This window comes from Geotrypetes seraphini, chromosome 10, assembly GCF_902459505.1.
Source record: "Geotrypetes seraphini chromosome 10, aGeoSer1.1, whole genome shotgun sequence".
Classification (NCBI taxonomy): Eukaryota; Metazoa; Chordata; class Amphibia; order Gymnophiona; family Dermophiidae; genus Geotrypetes; species Geotrypetes seraphini.
In genome coordinates, this window is record NC_047093.1 from 141447707 (window position 1) to 141467031 (window position 19325).

At 43.2% G+C, this 19325-nt stretch overlaps 1 protein-coding gene across 1 annotated transcript in view; it reads left to right on the top strand.

Annotated features, from left to right (window-relative positions):
* Positions 1 to 19325, top strand: part of LMTK3 (lemur tyrosine kinase 3) — a 49405-nt gene that overhangs the window by 18986 nt on the left and 11094 nt on the right. The window contains exons 4-9 of the mRNA XM_033962398.1: positions 868 to 944; positions 1246 to 1364; positions 3965 to 4052; positions 5918 to 6066; positions 6567 to 6651; positions 11281 to 11402. Coding sequence (XP_033818289.1) covers positions 868 to 944; positions 1246 to 1364; positions 3965 to 4052; positions 5918 to 6066; positions 6567 to 6651; positions 11281 to 11402 — 640 coding nt within the window. The remainder of the gene's footprint in view (positions 1 to 867; positions 945 to 1245; positions 1365 to 3964; positions 4053 to 5917; positions 6067 to 6566; positions 6652 to 11280; positions 11403 to 19325) is intronic.

Sequence of the window (19325 nt, forward strand, 5' to 3'; positions counted from 1 at the left end):
GAAAACTTGACTATTCTCAAAAATGTAATACTTCCTCCCTCTCTGGTATACTAAGCCCCTCTAAACATTCTTTATACTAAGGCCTATAACCCTTCATTGGAGTTCCTTTTCTATCCCAGCTCCTGTAAACCGTGCCGAGCTCTACGATTGTGGAGAAGATGCGGTATACAAACCTAAGGTTTAGTTTAGTTAGTTTAGTTTAGTTTAATTTAAAATCAATGCGCTAGATTACAGAATGAAACGGTCAGAGTCTTATGTGCCGCTGGGATCAGGGTCAGAGCCGGGAAGGCAGGGAGAAAAAGGGATGTTTCTCTGAGCCACGCACACAGTCAGGGGTGGTAGGAATTGAACTTGAATCCCAGGATTCACCAGGACTGGATGTCCGGTGCAGGTTGTAAGAAGGGCAGCTGGGAGTGACAGAAAGGAAGCGTACATGGGATGAAAGAAACTGGGCTTATGAGATCGGGAAGAGAATAGAAGAAACTCCCCGACTCCTAAATCTTCTGTCTGTCTTGTCAAAACTAGATTGTAAGCTCTTCTGAGCAGTGACCGTCTATTTACATGTTAAATGTACACCTTCCAATGCTATTGAAATGATAAATAGTAGTAGTTGACATAAGACCTAGACAGGTTGCGTGGACCAAGCAATCCCTTGCGCAACAGTTGATACTGTGTGTGGCAGGGCTTCTTCCCATTCCAGGTTGCCTGGGTGCTCTGCTCTCCGTGGCTGCACCTGATGGGTAGGTATCTGGCACATTCGGACCCTCCCCCTCGGCCAGATCCGGGGAATGAGGAGGGGAGACGGCATGGTACACCATGGCGGAAAAAGGGACGCCAGCTGATGTGACTCCGGTGTGTCTCTTTCAGATCTGGTGAAGCAGCCTGGTTTCAGTCGACAGGATCTGAGCTACCTGCAGGAAATAGGCACTGGCTGGTTTGGGAAGGTGTGTGAAGACGTCCTTCATCCTCACTTCTGTCTCCACCTCTCCACCTTTCTCTCCCAGTCTTTTTAATGTTTCTCAAGTTTGCTTTCTCTGCCGAGGACCCTCTAGTACATTTTTCATCTCTTTTACATGCCCAGACTCCCTCACTCGCTCTCTCCATCCATCTTCTGCCTTTCTCGCTTCCTGTCGTTCTTTCAACCTTCCTCCCTCTTCTCCGCTGGCTTTCTTTCTGGCACTCACAGGTGGACCCTGAGCGTTCCCTGTGCCACCTCGCTCCCACCCTTCTCTCTTTCTCTTACAGGTCATCCTGGGGGAGATCTTCTCGGATTTCACCCCAGCCCAGGTGGTAGTGAAGGAACTGCGGGTTAGCGCCAGCCCCCTTGAGCAGCGCAAGTTTCTCTCTGAGGCTCAGCCCTATAGGTAAGGTGTCCAAAAAGCTAATGCCCGCCTGGAGGTTTATTTCTTCACAAATTTATTTTCTAGGAGTTGCTTTTTTGTGGGGGAAAAAATTCACCCAAGGTTATTTACAACAAGATCAGTCTGAACATAGGCGGTTTATAATTCCAGAATTAAAAATGTTCAACTAACAGTATCCGTTAAGCCATCGTCTGCTACTTACAATCAAAACACAATACACAATAACACATTTTAAGAGACAGTACAGGTTGTCGGTGACAGTGGAACGTATAGGCCAGACATAGGCAACCTGGGTCCTTAAGGGCTTCAACCTAGTTTTATAGTTTATAGTTTATAGTTTATTCAATTTTTGATTAAACGCCTTTTCGATACTTCAAAGCGTTGTACAGAGTAAAAAGTATTAACATTTCACAAAAATGACGATTAAACATACTTTCCTATAGTAAACTACAGGAATACAGACCGTACAAACTGGGTAAATGTTGACCTATTTGCCATAGAAACATAAGGATAAGTGGGAAGAAATACACTTGTAATAGAAAAGTGAGGAACATTTAAGGGAAAAACACTTAGGACCAGGGGAACAGTAAAAAATTAATAGTTAAGAAGAAGTGGTTCAATTAAAAGCGTCGTTAAAAAGAAAGCACTTTAAATTGCTTTTAAAAGTTTTTAAGTTTTTTTCCATTTTTATATACAAAGGCAGTGTTCCAGATTGTAGGGGCTGTAACAGAAAACGTAGTGGTGCGACGTGTACCAATGATTTTTAAGGAGGGAATATGAAGGTTATATTGAGAGATGGATCTTAGAGTTCTTGGGGGGTCGTATGGGATCAGAAGTCTATCTATGAAAGCTGGTGAGTTGGTCTGCATTGTTTTAAATGCCAAAAGAGCGATTTTGTAAGTTACCCTGTGTGAAACTGGTAACCAGTGGGCCTTTTGGAGCAAAGGGGTAACATGGTCATATTTTTTTGCTCCCGAGATTATTTTAATGGCCGTATTCCCCCACTGCCTCCTTGTATGCAAATGACAATCAATTGTTTGAGTTTATTGGCAGTAATTACGAGTTACACATGGATCTCCCTACGCCCTATTCTTTAATACAATTGCCTACATTTCATGGTGCACAGAAATTAGGCGAAATGTTATAAAGTGCTTGGATATGCACACCCTTGTCTATTTGCTATTGCTGTATCCAGACCATTCCTGTCTTTGGAAAAAGATGGAGGGCAGAGTGTCTACGACAAACTCCACTGGCTAAAAATCGAGAATCGTGCATTTTTTTTTTTTTTTTAATATCTTTATTCATTTTGAAGCCATAAGTAAGTGCAACATATAATACAATCATATTACACTATAAAAACACTTAAATACAATTAAAATTGTAATCTATGACAAATAGATATATCCCCCCCCCCCATAATTATATTCAAAAAGTACACTCAAATTAAGAAGTTAAAAATATGTTCCAACCCACCCTGGACGTGTATGACCAAAGAGCAAAATCAACGATCACTCTTTGCAAAACTTTGCCAATGGCTCCCAAATCTTCAGAAACTTTTTGTAATGTCCCTGTTGTATAGCCATAATACGTTCCATTTTAAAAACGTGACAGAGAGACTCCCACCAAAAGGTATAGTTCAATCTATCCCAGTTTTTCCAGTTCCTTAAAATAAGCTGTATGGCAACCCCTGTCATAATAAAGAGAAGTTTAATATTGTGAGATGATATTTGGCTTTTAGCTCTCATCATAGTGCCAAATAGCACAGTGACGTATATTAGTGCCACTGGATTTTCCATTATTTTGTTTACCTGATCCCAAATGGATCTCCAAAATTGATGTATCAAGGGACAATAATATAATAATCGGGCATTTTTTAAGTTTGGCTGTCTCTTCTATAAGGCCCTATATAGTTTATTGCCTGATTACCTTACCAATCATTTCTTATTTTCCAAACCCGGGCAGACCTGTCGACCCCAATCACTCTTTTCCTTCCCATCTATTAAAGGTTTCTCACATAAGAGATTCTTCAATAAATTCTTATCCTTCCAAGCAGCTTCTAAAGATCCAGAATGGACTCATCTGGTCCGTTCTTCTACATCATACATGCATTTTAGGAAGCTCCTGAAAACTCACCTCTTCCCCAAACCTGACGACCGAGTTTTAAATTAATCCTTGTTGACCCAAGACTAGAACTTTCACTCATCATCTTACCCCATCACTAACCTCAATATTTTGTTTATTGTTTTTTATGCGTATATAAAACTGTATTATTCTAACTTGTTAAAAATTACTATTCCTTGATGTTTTTTGCTATCCTTTACACCGCCTTGAACCGAAATTCTAATGCGGTATATAAATAAACATTTATGTTATGTTACGTAGCTTCGCCTACATGCCGAGCATGAGAGAGCTGAGGGCCGGGGTCAGTGTTTGTGGTGTGTAAAGGAGACCTGCCTCATTCTTGGGGTTGGAATCGCCTCCCAGCGCTCCAATAAAAGCAGGTCTTCTTCACGCACTGCACACGGAATCCCTCCTTGGGAGGCAGGTCTCCGTGCCCCTGTCACTAATCATTCCCCCTCTCTTCTGCCTTTTCTTCTCTCAAGAAGTCTCCAGCATCCGAACATTCTTCAATGTCTGGGGCTCTGTACCGAGACCATCCCGTTCCTGCTTATCATGGAGTTCTGTCAGCTGGTAAGTGGCCTACCGGGATGGGATCTGGGGTAGTTAGTGACCTGCAGGGAAGGGGAGGGGGGAGAAATGGGGTATTCACTTGTGTATGATGGGTACATAACCCTTGTCAGGTCAAGAGACTGAGGGGCCTTTATACCAAACTGCATTAGATGCTAAGGCACACCTAGTGGGGAGAAATGATCTAACACAGGTGTGCATTAAAGCAGTGTTTTTCAACCTTTTTACACCTATGGACCGGCAGAAATAAAATAATTATTCTGTGGACCAGCATCGGTCCGTGGACCGGCGATTGAAGAACCCTGGGCTAAGTCGTGGGCCAGACCCCACCCATCTCTACCCAATCTCCACCCCAGCCCCCACCCCCATAATAGTACTAATTGCACCTTGCACGTCCCTTGCCTCATCTGACGTTGCAACGTCAGAGCGAAGGCTTCCAGTTCAGGTGCAGGATGCCCGTAGGAGCCACTACCCGAGGCTTTGTGCACTGAATCAGGAAGAGGAAGCTGGCTCGAAGATAACGCCGCATCGATCGCACCGTGGACTGGCGGTTGAAGACTTCTAGTATACTAAATATCGATTTTTTTTAAAGCAGCTAACTTTACCCTCCTTTTTGTTCTTCCCTTTTATGTTTTTTCCTCTCCTCTATCCAAACATTGTAACTTTTTCCCCTCCTACCATCACAATTCTTGTAAGTGTTAACCCATAAACATTATTTTAAAAGTACGTGTTTAGTATGTTTAAGTTTTATCCCATAACAAAAGTTATTTTATATGTTAATACTAGCATTTTTTCACTTGTATATTTTTATTTGTATATTTTTTTTATGTTGTACATCGCCTAGCAATTTAAATAGGCGATTCATCAAGATCAAATAAACTTGAACTTGAAGAACACTGTTTTGGGCCTGATGCACGTGCTGGCCCTGTGGACCGGCAGGAAATTTCTGTGGACCGGCACTGGTCCATGGACCGGTGGTTGAAGAACACTGCATTAAAGCATTCTCTGTTAGTTTTAACATCCGTGTGCGTTAAGTGTGGGGAGGGAGCTTGTCAGGGGCAGAGAATGGATGTGGATACTGTAATCAACTAGCGTGCTAATATTGCCGCTATGCTAATCTGTTAGCTTGTCCATAATGCAAGAGCTCGTAGCACTTCCTAAACAGAGAAACAATCCCCGCCTTACATCGATCAGTTACTGATTCCCTATCCCCCATCTTGAACTCTCCGATCCCCCCCAAAACAAAATTTGCTCATCGTCCCGTCTTAGGCAGATCACCTACACATCTACCCTATGGGAGGGGCCTGTTCCTGAGAAAATGCTACCTCGGGTAGATGTGTAGGCGATCTGTCTAAGATGGGACGAGCAGCAAATTTTGTTTTGGGGATCAGAGAGTTCGAGATAGGAGGGGGGTAGGGATTCAGTAACTGATTGAGGTCATGTGGGGGATCGTGATTGACAAGTACATGCTCAACCCAGGTGGACGCTCCCCTTGAACTTATATGCCTTAGTGTGTATGTCCTTTGATACAGAACAGCTCATTGTGCATTCACACGTCCAGAAGGTTCCATTTATGTGTACAAGATGGGTGTGTCTGCACATGCCTAGTTAGTGACTCTCCCGAAATCAGACTGGGGTGTGGGGTGCAATAGGAAACAGGTTTCTGTCCTTCACCCAACTATGCATGTTCCTAATGAAGACATTTCTTTTCTAGCTGGAATAATGATATTAGTCCACCACCTTCAGCCTTGTGCTGGTTTCTCCTCATCATCATAAATTAATCTTACTCCAGACCACTAGAGCGGGGGGGGGGGGTGCTTCATGCATTTGCCTCTGATTAAAACATGCAACTCCATTGTGTCTTACAGGGGGATTTGAAGCGATACCTGAGGGCGCAGCGCAAGGCAGATAGCATGACCCCGGACCTGCTGACCCGCGACCTCACCACCTTGCAGAGGATGGCATACGAGATCACACTGGGCCTATTACACCTGCACAATAACGACTACATACACAGGTTGAGCGACTGGGAGCCCCATAAGGGTGGGGAATATGGGGAGCGCTCGCTCCCTCTGCCTCCACAGGGTGACAGACAGGTGGAGACCTGGACTGACCTCCCTTGTGGGGGAAGGTAATTGCTGATCTGCCAGAATCACTGTGGCTTGGTACTGAAAGGGGCCGCTTTGGCTTTGTGAGTGAGAAGTACAAGTTCCAGACCAGGTCACTGCAGTCAACCTCTCCTCCCTGGGGGGTTTTAGTACCCCACTGGCTCCCCATGGCTGGTGTCGGAGCTCCACCAGAACCATCTGAGATTTGGCATCGAAAGATGGCAGACTGGGACTGATTCCACATCCTCCCCCCACCCCTATAGAAGCACCTGTCCAAAAAGGGATGTTAACGCTTGGTTCCCATCCTCTGGGCATGTCCTGTATTTTGTTGAGTTTTGTCATCACGTTTTGCCATGTTCTGTTCTTAATGCCATCTGGTCTCCACCTCTCTCCCCACCTCTTCCTGCAGCGATCTAGCCCTGAGAAACTGTCTCCTCACCTCAGATCTGACTGTTCGCATTGGTGACTATGGGATCTCCCATAACAATTACAAGGTGAGGCTGTGGGATGGACCGAGGATGGGGGGGAGGGGGCAGGAAGCAGAGGAAAGGGGACATTGGTAGGGACAGACTGCCATTTGTAACAGCACGGGAAATGTCAACCACACATCCCATGTCGTTAGGGTTGCCAGATTTTCCAATCAGAAAATCCGGCCCGCTCCCCAGGCCCGCCCAGTTCCACCCATCCCCGCCCTGTAATGCCCCAACCCCGCCCCCAATCCCACCCTAGCCCCACTCCAGCCCCCCCCCCCCACCGCTGCCTGCGCTTGTCGGGCAGGAGGATTAGCGCACGTGCGTGTGACATCATCACATGGCATGTGAGGATGCCCTGATTTCTTCAAAGCTTTTCAAGACCCAGACAAAGTGCCAGGCTTTGAAAAGCCGTCTGGACCCCCAGACATGTCCTCGAAAACGAGGACATGTCCGGGGAAATCCGGACGTCTGGTAACCCTACATGTCGTTAAAGTCCAAAAATGAGCAGAAAAAAACTCACGAAAATTCATGTTTTTCATTTGCTTAGAATAAGTTTCAAGTTTTATTACCATTTGATGAATCGCTTATACAACTTTCTAAGCGATGAACAACTTAAAAAGCCACTAGTTAGTGGTCCCACAGATAATTGGGTATAAAAGACAACGTACAAAATAAATAAACCGACTAACAATTTTTGCAGTCAGATTAAAGACAGACATGATCAAAGGGGGAAAGGGGGGAAAAGTTACAATCCATTTTATATTGAAAATTACATAAAAAGGAAAAAAACGAGAGGGAGGGAAAAGGGTTAATATCTGTAACAAAGTATGAAGGGACCAAAATAAAACATATTAAGTATTAAAAGCGTCTTGAAACAAAAAAGTTTTCAAAAGCTTTTTAAAAGAGGAAAGATCTTTTTCATTTCTGATATAATGTGGCAATGAATTCCACCGTTTAGGAGCCATAACAGAAAACATGTCACTTCTTCTTGTGCCCACGATTTTCAAAGAGGGGACAGTTAATAAGTTTAAAGAAGATGACCGAAGAGAGCGAGGGGCATTGTAAGGAATAATCATTCTTGTCATAAATTGCGGTTCACATAACAACTGCCTTCTTAGACTCTCACTGGCTACCCATACAAGCACGAATCCAATTCAAATTCTACTACCTGATATTCAAAGCATTACATGGCTCTTCCCCCTCCTATCTAAATAACCGCTTAAACCAAATCTCCACCTCAAGACACAGAAGAACCTCGAACCCTTTCGCCTTCCCCCCACTCAAAGGCACACAACGCAAGAAAATGTTTAGAAACATAGAAACATAGAAAAAGACGGCAGATAAGGGCCGCGGCCCATCTAGTCTGCCCACCCTAATAACCCTCCCCTATTTAACTCTGTGCAGAGATCCCATGTGACGATCCCATTTCTTCTTAAAATCAGGCACGCTGCTTGCCTCGATCACCTGAAGTGGAAGTCTATTCCAGCGATCAACCACTCTTTCGGTGAAAAAGTATTTCCTGGTGTCGCCATGCAATTTCCCCCCCCTGATTTTCCATGGATGTCCTCTTGTTGCCGTCGGACCCCTGAAGAAGAAGATATCTTCTTCTACCTCGATACGGCCCGTGAGGTATTTGAACGTCTCGATCATGTCTCCCCTCTCTCTGCGTTCCTCGAGTGAGTATAGCCGTAATTTGTCCAGCCGTTCCTCGTACGGGAGATCCTTGAGTCCGGAGACCATCCGGGTGGCCATTCGCTGGACCGACTCAAGCCTCAGTACATCCTTCTAGCAACACAAGCAGCAAAAATCAACCATTCCATCTCCAATCTTATGACAATATCAGACAACTTCAAAACATTCAGAAAAGAAATCAAAACCCTGCTTTTCAAAAAATTCATCCAAATATCTTAACCCCTCCTCTTTTACCTCCAGAAGATTCACCTACCTTCAGATAACCTTCCCCCAAATGACCCACCTTAACCCCTTCCAATTAAACAAATACCATAAATAGATTGTAACCTACCCTCTCTAACTGAATTCCATATGTATTTTTCATACAGTTCTTCACTGTCAGTTTAATTTCCATCCTATAAATTCACATAGAATTTTTCTTTTTTCAACCATCTTTATTTTCTCTTCTTTATTAATTTCCAGGTACTTTAGTTAGATTGTGAGCCTTCGGGACAGTAAAGGAATTTTTTAAGTACCTTCTTACTTCTCATTTATAATCTTAATGTATATTTTCTTCAAACCGCTTAGAACCTAACGGATGTAGCGGTATATAAGAAATAAATTACATTACATTCATTGAAGGTTAGAACTTTGAATACTAAAAATAATATCTTAAAGTTAATACGGTGGGAAATAGGAAGCCAGTGTGATTTAATCATTAGTGGTGTAACATGATCATATTTTTTCACTTTATGAATAAGTTTAATTGCCGTATTTTGGATTATCTGAAGCCGTCTTTTTTCTTTTTGTGTTATGTTGATTAGAAGGGAGTTACAATAATCGATTTTAGCTATGATCACGGAATGGATTAATATATTAACAGATTTAGGGTCTAAAAATGTAGAGATTGAACGAATCAGATGTAGTTTATGGAAACAAGATTTAACTATTTGACTGATGTGATTATGAAATGATAAGTCAACATCAACCACTACTCCTAGAACAATTTTTTATCAAGTCTAATTTTTTATTGATAGCCGTTATTTCTTCATCATTTTCCGGGTCAAAAGGGTGCAGAAGTTGAATATCATCTGCATATGAGAATGATGTAAAACCTAGTGAATGCACCATTTTGCACGAGTGAGCGCTGCATATGCGCATCCGTTGAGGAAGGCGCGCACGCTTTTTTTTTTTTTTTTTTTTTTTAGAAAGAGTGCAACCTTTTTCCAAACCCTCTGTCTTCTTTCAAAAGAGTACAGGCTCAGTGACTTTGCTTGCGAGACAAGAAAATGGCCTACAGAAATGATCGTTAATGAACATTCCCAGAAACGACACAAAATGAAGATTTTCTGGCAGCCACTCCCTAGTTCCTGCTGTGATTCCCTCTGGGCCTGATAAGTTTCAAGTTTATTAAAATCTGATTAATCGCTTTACATAAAATTCTAAGCCAGTGGTTCCCAACCCTGTCCTGGAGGAACACCAGGCCAATTGGGTTTTCAGGCTAGCCCTAATGAATATGCATGAAGCAAATTTGCATGCCTCTCACTTCCATCATATGCAAATCTCTCTCATGCATATTCATTAGGGCTAGCCTGAAAACCCGATTGGCCTGGTGTTCCTCCAGGACAGGGTTGGGAACCACTGTTCTAAGCGATTTACAATTAAAATAGGGGGATACAAGTAATCGTGTAAGACATGACAAAATACAGAGACTCCAATCAGCTTATACACTGCTTATACACTGTAAAGCTCTATGCGGAACTCGTCGTGCTCTTATTTTCTCTATAACATCTCCAATGACTTGGAATTCTCTTCCCCTATATTTAAGAACTGAACGAAATCTGCAGAAGTTTAAAAGCAGTTTAAAGTGCTTTTTTTTTTTTTTCTCTTGAAAATTTATTGAAAATTTTATCAAAATACAAAAAAAGGAGATGCCTTTAACTGAAAATACAATACATATCATTTTTAGCAGTTTCTAAAACTGATAATTTTAGCAGTCTCCAAAATTGACATATATCTTTGCCAGCAATCCTTCTCTTCCCACCCCCTTATGTAGTTACCTTCTATGTACTTTTTCTTCAAAATTGTAGTTCTCCCCCTTTTTCCTACTGTTTCTTGTGGCTTAATAAAGTAGTTACCCAAGTATGTCCCATAATGAATCATGTACGTTTAATCTCTTAAAATGTTGTTTTTTTTTAATAAATATTTTTTATTCTTTTTTTAAATTCTTACATCAAGTGAAATACATGTAATACATTCAATTATGAAAAAACACTTGAAATTATTATTAAATGTTCTTACAATGTGAATTAAATAAACCCTTTATCAGAATTTTATATCATATTAATATTACAATAGTTTTCCCTCCCTACCCCTTCTATATATTCTATACATGTGTTATTATATCTGATCAGTAGAATAATTTGTCAATGGTCCCCATATTTTATTAAATTTTTTAATATAACCTTGTTGTAATGCCAATACTTTTTCCATTTTATATATATGACAAATTGAATTCCACCAAAAAGTGTTAATGTCCTTTTTATTTTTTAATCGTTGTACAACGCTTAGTACCTTCGGATAAGCATTCAATCAAAAAACATGAATAAACTTAAAACTTGAAACTTGGTTTACAAAATTAAATGTTCCCTAAATTCTAAATACTAGAAGTCACAATCAGTCGATCTAAAGCTGCCTAAGCGTTGGTGATTTTTTCTAAAGTTTGCAACCTTTTACAGGTGGGAAGATAAAGTTCAAATGCGAGCATCTCTTGTGTTTATTAGTGGCAGTAGAAAAGAGATCAGTTAAATATTTAGGGGTGAGTCCAAGCAAAACTTTGTAGCAAAAGCAACCAAGCTTGAACTTCACTCGTGCCTCTACGTCGGCAACCAGTGCAACTCATGAAGAAAAGGTGTTATATGGTCAAACTTCTTCAACCCAGAAATCAATCTGATCTGATCTCCACCGTCTGTCTTTCAGGAGGATTATTACATCACCTCCGATCGCCTCTGGATCCCTTTGCGCTGGGTGGCTCCAGAGCTGTTGGACGAAGTCCATGGGAATCTGGTGGTGGTAGATCAGAGCAAGGAAAGCAACATCTGGTGAGGCCTTAAGATTATCTCTTCTTTTTGGGAAAACAACTGGGGGTTGGCGCTATACAAAGCAACCTGATATCTGGAAATGAGCTGGGTTTTGTTTTGGGTTCCCCCCCCCCCAATGTTTGAGCTCCAGCCTCCACAGGGTGTCCCAGTTAATCTTCCACTTTTCAGCACCTTCCACTATCCCATGATTAGGGTTACCAGAAGTCCGGAAAAGCCCAGACAGATCTTCTTTTTAGAGGACTGTCTGGGCTCCCGGACAGACTTTCTAAAAACCCAGAATTTGTCTGGGTTTTGGAAAACCCCGACGAGCTCCAGCTGCATCTGGAGGGCCTCTGAGCGTGCGCAAATGACCTCACACACATCTGCGCAAGCTCCAGGCCCTCCAGACGCGACTGGAGCTCGTCACAGAAGAAAGGAGGCTTTGTGGGGGTAGGGCTTGGGATGAAATTGGGCGGGGTCATGTGTCACAAGCATGTGATATACTATTGGTTTGTTTAATATTTTATCAGATCACCTATTTGATTTCTAGCTTTATCAAATGATTTTTTAATATGTATTTTAATCATTGTGCTTTATTGCTTCTTATTGTTTTATATCTTTTCAATTTATAATAAGTTTTTTTGTCTTTATTTATATGGTTCCAATTATGTTTTTCAATAGTGTTTTTAATTATGCTATGAATTCTGCTTTCCAATTTATGTTCTATTTGTAATTGTGTTATATTTTGTTTTAACATGGTCCCTTAGACCAGTGGTTCCCAACCCTGTCCTGGAGGAACACCAGGCCAATTGGGTTTTCAGGCTAGCCCTAATGAATATGCATGAAGCAAATTTGCATGCCTATCACTTCCATCATATGCAAATCTCTCTCATGCATATTCATTAGGGCTAGCCTGAAAACCCGATTGGCCTGGTGTTCCTCCAGGACAGGGTTGGGAATCACTGCCTTAGACTCTTGATAAAGGCACAGACGCCGAACACTGTCAGTGTCGAGTCCTTGAGCCATTGTGGCATATCTACAAATAAAGTGACTTTTTGAACCATACACCCTTGGCTGATTACTTGACATCTTATCCTCACGACTCCTTTGTTGTGTGCCATCCTGGGCCAGGCAGTCTTGAATGAGATAGTTTCTCATTTCAGCTAGCACTAAAAATGTAGTTTTACATTACATTACATTAGAGCAGGGGTGCCCAACGCGTCGATCGCGATCGACCAGTAGCTCAGGAAGGCAACTCGAGTCGATCGCACTCGTGTTGCCATCCTGATCTACGGGCCGATCAGCCTTCCTCTCCAGTGTTCTCCCTAGGGCCTTTTAGCTGGGCGGTCCGCCCAGCTGTCATCTGCCGCTGCTGAACATTTAAAAAAAAAAACCAAAAAACCGGCTTGGAGATTTCAGCCCCTAGCGAACTTATGCTCCGGGCTCTAACGTGTGTGTGCCGGCTTCTCTTCTCTTCCCTCCGAAACCGGAAGTTATGTCCGGGGGGGGGGGTGTAGAAGGGAAGCCGGCATGCACATGTTGAGAGCCCTGAAGCAAGCGTTCGCTACGGGCTAATGCGGGAGACAGGTTAGTGAAGCATTTGTTCTTGTTCCTGCCGGGTCCTGCCTACTTTCTGTTTCCGCGAAGGCAGGACCCGGCAGCATTTCCCCCAATAGGTTGATCACGATCTTGGGCTGATCAGCCTTCCTCTTCCCGACGGCAGAATTGACGTCGGGGAGAGGAATGCTGGTTGGCCGAAGCAGGGAGAGCTTGGGGCCTGTTATTGGTGGTGTTTGGGTCCTGGTCCCCGATGGTAATGGCAGTGGCAGTGGCTTGGGGAAGGGCAGGGAGAAAGAAAGAAAAAGGGCAGGCAGGGATACAGAAGGAAAGAAGAGAAACAGAAAAAAATGAAAGGGAGGCAGAGAGAAAGAAAGGGCAGGGAAGAGGAAGGAAAAGTTGGGGGGAAGGAATGAGGTCTGGAGGAGAAGAAGCATACAGGCTAAAAGAAGGGAAGAAAGATTGTATGCACAGTCAGAAGAAGAAAGTGCAACCAGAGACTCATGAAATCACCAGACAAGGTAGGGAAAATGATTTTATTTTAAATTTAGTGATCAAAATGTGTCTGAATTTATATCTGCTGTCTATATTTTACACTAAGGTCCCCTTTTACTAAACCGCAATAGAGGTTTTTAGCGCAGGGAGCCTATGAGTGTCGAGAGCAGCGCTGGGCATTCAGCGCAGCTCCCTGCGCTAAAAACTGCTATCGTGGTTTAGTAAAAAGGGAGGGGTTATATTTGTCTATTTTTGTATGGTTGTTACTGAGGTGATAGTGCTTAGAGTCATCTGCTTTGACCTCTTTGAAAAACCCTGGAATAGGAATGATGATTAACATTTTCTATGCATACAGTGTGCTTTGTGTTTTTTTAAAAATTTTATTGTTGGTAGATCATTTTGACTTGGTCATTTAAAAAGTAGCTCGCAAGCCCAAAAAGTGTGGGCACCCCTGCATTAGAGATTTCTATTCTGCCATTACCTTGCGGTTCAAGGCGGGTTACAAAATAGAGAATGACACGGTGACAAAATTCATCACCATTCTCGTTCCCGCGGATAACCGCGGGAAACCATCTTCATATCATTTTTTAAGGAGCGAAGGAAGAATCAGAATATGAATGGCCACAACCACTGACCCTCAAGCTTTGCTTTGAAGAATGCTGGTATAGAAGGATTGAGGTTGAAATAGACACTAAAAAATGACATGGGATTATTTCCCGGGGTTATCCGCGGGGATGGGAACGGTAATGAATTTTGTCACCTTGTCATTCTCTAAAGAGATAAAAAAACGGAGGGTTACAATGGAAGAACATTTGTCCTTTCTAGAGAGGTAAAGAGTAGGTTATGTAGTTTCTGTGTGGTGGGAAGAGGGAGGGGGGAAGGACGGTAAGTTTGAAGTTAGGGCTGTTTCAGGAATTTCTTGAAGATTGTAGTTTTTATTTCTTTTCTGAAGTTATGGCTATTTCAGGAATTTCTTGAAGAGTATAGTTTTTATTTCTTTTCTGAACGTCTTGTAGTCTGGCGTCGTTATCAGTAGACTGGAGATTTGGTTATCTAGTTTAGCTGCTTGAGTGGCCAGGAGGCCATCGTATAGTTTTTTCCGTTTTACTTCTTTGATCGAGGGTTGTGTTTTTCTATGTCTGATTGAGGTAGTTTGGATGAGGCGGTTGTTCAGGTAGGTTGGGCTATCTCCGTTTAAGGCTTTAAATAACCTACAGTAGAATTTAAATAGTATTCTTTCTTGGATTGGTAGCCAATGTGAATTGATGTATGCTTCTGTAATATGGTCATGTTTTCTCAATGAGTAGATGAGTCTCAGAGCTGTATTTTGGATTGTTTGTAGTTGTTTAGTCATTGTACCAGGGCAGGGGAGGTAGAGGATGTTGCAGTAATCTAGTAGATTTAGGATTAGGGATTGTACTATAAGCTGGAATTGTGTTTTTTCGAAGAATTTCCTGACTTGTGTTAGGTTTATCATCACTGCAAAGGATTTCTGCATTGTTTTATTTATTTGTGGTTGCATGGTGCAGCATCGGTCTATAGTCATTCCTAGTAGTTTTATGGTAGTTTGAATGGGATAGTTGATTGTGTTAATTTCTGTATTGGTTATGGTTGGGACTTTGTCGTTTTCAAGGAGGATGAATTTAGTTTTGTCTGTGTTGAGTTTCAGTTTGTGATCTTTCATCCAGGTTGCTACTGTTTTTAGTGTTCGGTGTAGTATGTTTGTCATGGCGGTCTTTGGTTGATCAAAAGGTATGAGAATGGTAATGTCATCTGCATAACTAGGTGGTGATGCCTAGATTATCTAGGTATGTTCCGAGAGATGCAGTGTATAGGTTGAAGAGAGTAGGGGATAGTGGGGATCCTTGTGGTACGCCGCAAGGGTTGGAGCAAGGTTCAGATTTTTCTTTATCTGATTTTACTCTGTATGTTTTGGATTTTAGGAAGCCTTCAAACCAAGAGTATACTTTATCTGAGATGCCTATTGCATCCAAGATTTGCAGTAGGATGTTATGATCTACTAGGTCAAATGCTGCAATAAGGTCTAGTTGTATGAGAAGCATTTTTTTTCCTGTGCTGAGGTGTTGTCTGGCTGTGTCAATGAGGGAACCTAGTAATGTCTCTGTGCTGAAGTTAGATCTGAAGCCAGATTGTGTGGGGTGAAGTATATTATGGTCATCTAGATAGTTGGTGAGGTGTTTGAATGCTAGTCCTTCTGTCAGTTTGACATATAGAGGTATAGTTTCCCTCCTTTGCGTCCCTGGAGGGCGACCAAAAATGTTTTTAGTCATTTTTGGCTGAAACCAAATCTATGGCCGAAATTCACAGCTCGGTTTCCGTTCAAACTGAAACCAGATACAACAGCCCTCTCCATGCCAATCCCAAACAAGAATGGCTTCCCACCACCACCACCCCCGGCCTACCTCATAAGTAGGATTACCAGATTTTACGGTTATAAAATCCAGACCCATAGTCCCGCCCCCTCAACCTATTCTCACATTTGGAGCCAATCCCGGGAGGGCATCTGCGCATGCGCAGGGACGACCCGACGATGTCATACGCATGCGCGAGACGGCAACACATTGCATCCGCAGATGCCCTCCCGAGGTGGAAGCTTTTCAAAACCCAGACAACGTGCCGGATTTTGGAAAGCCATCTGGGTAAATCCGGACGTCTGGTAACCCTACTCATACTTGGTGGCCTTGTGGCATATTTATGGCCTAACTATGCCACTAGACCGCAAGACTTGTAAGGTGCACCTGGGGGGAGGGGCTTTGGTGGGTGGGTCCAAGAGAAGATGTCTCTGGTCATAGATCATAAAGGAGGAGGAGGAGCACATAAGCATTGCCTCTGCTGAGTCAGACCATAGGTCCATCACGCCCAGCAGTCCGCTCCCGCGGTGGCCCCCCAGGTCAATGACCTGTAGTGATCTATTACTCTACTACTCTATTACTTTACAGCCTTCTGTACTGTATAGTAACCCTCTAATTGTACCCCTGGATCTCCTTTTCCTTCATGAACTCGTCCAATCCCCTTTTGAACCCCAAAGTCGTACTCTGCTCTACCACCTCCTCTGTAAGCGTATTCCAGGTGTTCACCACCCTCTGCGTGAAGAAGAACTTCCTAGCATTTGTTCTGAACCTATCTCCCTTCAATTTTTTTGAGTGTCCTCTAGTTTTTGTTGCCCCCGCTAGTCTGAAGAATCTGTCCCTTTCTACCTTCACTATACCCTTCATGATCTTATGAGTTTCTATCATAACCCCTCTAAGTCTCCGCTTTTCCACTATGGGGACACAGCACAAGGTTTCGTTTTTTCAGTTGAAAACACACCTGCCTTTTTTTCCCGAGACCGAAAAAAGGTTGTATAATAGAGAATGACACGGTGACAAAATTCATCACCGTCCCCGTCCCCGCGGGAAACCATCTTCATGTCATTCTTTAAGGAGAGAGGGAAGAATCAGAGTATAATTGGGCACAACCACTTTGAAGAATGCTGGTGTAGAAGGACCGAGGTTGAAATAGACAATAGAAAATGACATGGGATTATTTCCCGCGGTTATCCGCGGGGACGGGGACGGTAATGAATTTTGTTACCGTGTCATTCTCTATTGTATACCAATTTTGGACCGGTTTGGTGCCAAAAAATGAAATTTGTTCAGAATCTACCTTGCATATCTTTGCTACAACAACAACAATTTTTTATTTCTATAGTGCTACCAGGTGCACCCAGCGCTAGGGCTACCAGACGTCCGGATTTACACAGATATGTCCTCTCTTTAGAGGACTGTCCGAACATCCGGATGGCTTTTCCAAAACCTGAGTTTAGAAAAGCTGTTGAGATTGGGGCCGAATCCGGAGTGCATCTCTGCATATGACGTGGTGACATCACACGCAAGCACGCATGCATGCGACATAATCATGTCGCATCGGCGCAAATGCATTCCAGAGTCGTCCCGTAGAGACGAGGTTTACTTGGGGCTGGGGTTTGGGGCTGAGGTGGAATGGGGTGGGGCCACGTGTCCTCTTTTTCCAGATGCAAAACCTGGTAACCCTATGCAGTGCTGTACATTGGACATGCAAGAGGCAGTCCCTGCTCAAAAGAGCTTGCAATGTAATTATGACCCACAGGACAAAAGGGGGAGTTAGAACCTAGTGTTCGTGTAAGGAATTAGAAGAGCTGAATGCATGTCCTAAAGTATGACCCTCAAAAGAACATAAGCAATGCCTCTGCTGGGTCAGACCTGAGGTCCATCGTGCCCAGCAGTCCACTCACGTGGTGGCCCAACAGGTCCAGGACCTGGGCAATAATCCTCTATCTATACCCCTCTATCCCCTTTTCCAGCAGGAAATTGTTCAATCCTTTCTTGAACCCCAGTACCATACTCTGCCCTATTACGCCCTCTGGAAGCGCATTCCAGGTGTCCACCACACGTTGGGTAAAAAAGAACTTCCTAGCATTCGTTTTGAATCTGTCCCCTTTCAACTTTTCCAAATGCCCTCTTGTTCTTTTATTTTTCGAAAGTTTGAAGAATCTGTCCCTTTCTACTCTCTCTATGCCCTTCATGATCTTGTAAGACTCTTATCATATCCCCTCTAAGTCTCCTCTTCTCCAGGGAAAAGAGTCCCAGTTCCTCCAATCTTTCTCTTTCTCTCTGTCTCCCTTTCTCTCTCTCTTTCTGTCCCTCTCTACTCTCTCTATGCCCTTCATGATCTTGTAAGTCTCTATCATATCCCCTCTAAGTCTCCTCTTCTCCAGGGAAAAGAGACCCAGTTTCTCCAATCTCTCAGCGTATGAAAGGTTTTCCATACCCTTTATCAAACGTGTCGCTCTCCTCTGAACCCTTTCGAGTATCGCCATATCCCTCCCACATTTGTGACATAATGGTGTAGGAGGACCTCCACTATAAAACAATTGTGTACACGTATAATAGGCACGTAATGTAACCCTATAATACGTTTCTCTTAACCAAGTACAGGGTGTCACCCCAGGTGTCGCTCTTAAAGTTCGGGCAACATCCCAATGTCTCAAATTAAGCTGTAAATCTTTCTCCCATTTCTCCCGAATTTTCTGATAGTCCTTGTCTGGTTGTAGTTTTTGCAAAATAGCATGAATACTAGACACCGAAAGAGACATCCTCTCCTCCTGAGCAAACAACTCTCTCAAACTAGCCCCCAAATGCAAACTCAACTGTGCTCCGTCAAGGGATCTCACATAATGTTCCACTTGTATACATGCAAACTGCACTCCCCAATGTTGTAAACAGTGCCCTGATGTTGTATCTGATGATGTTTGCATCAATAAAACTGTTTGAATCTAGAAGAGCTGAAATGGTGCTTCTTCCTCTATAATATGATCAAGATCCGACCCTTCCTCTCTGAGCATACTACCAAAATCCTTCTCCACGCTCTCATTGCCTCGTGCTTAGACTACTGCAACTCGCTACTCTCAGGCCTTCCGCTTAGACATCTCGCTCCCCTACAATCTGTCCAGAATTCGGCTGCACGACTCATCTCTGAGAGCCGCTATACTCATGTTACCCCTCTCTTAAAGTTACTGCATTGGCTTCCCATCCAATTCTGAATACTATTCAAACTCCTCTTACTGACCTACAAATGCACTCACTCAGCTGCCCCTCACTATCTCTCATTGCTTATCTCCCCCTGTGTCTGCCCCCCCCTCGTGAGCTCCACTCAGCTGCTAAGTCCCTCTTGTCTGTGCCCTTCTCTTCCTCCGCCAACTCCAGACTCTGTCCCTTCTACCTCGCTGCGCCATGTGCTTGGAACAAGCTGCATGAATCTCTCTGGCGGGCTCTGTCCCTGGCAGTGTTCAAGGCCCAGTTAAAAGCCCACCTCTTTGAGACTGCTTTCATCTCCTAACTCCTCTCACCTTGG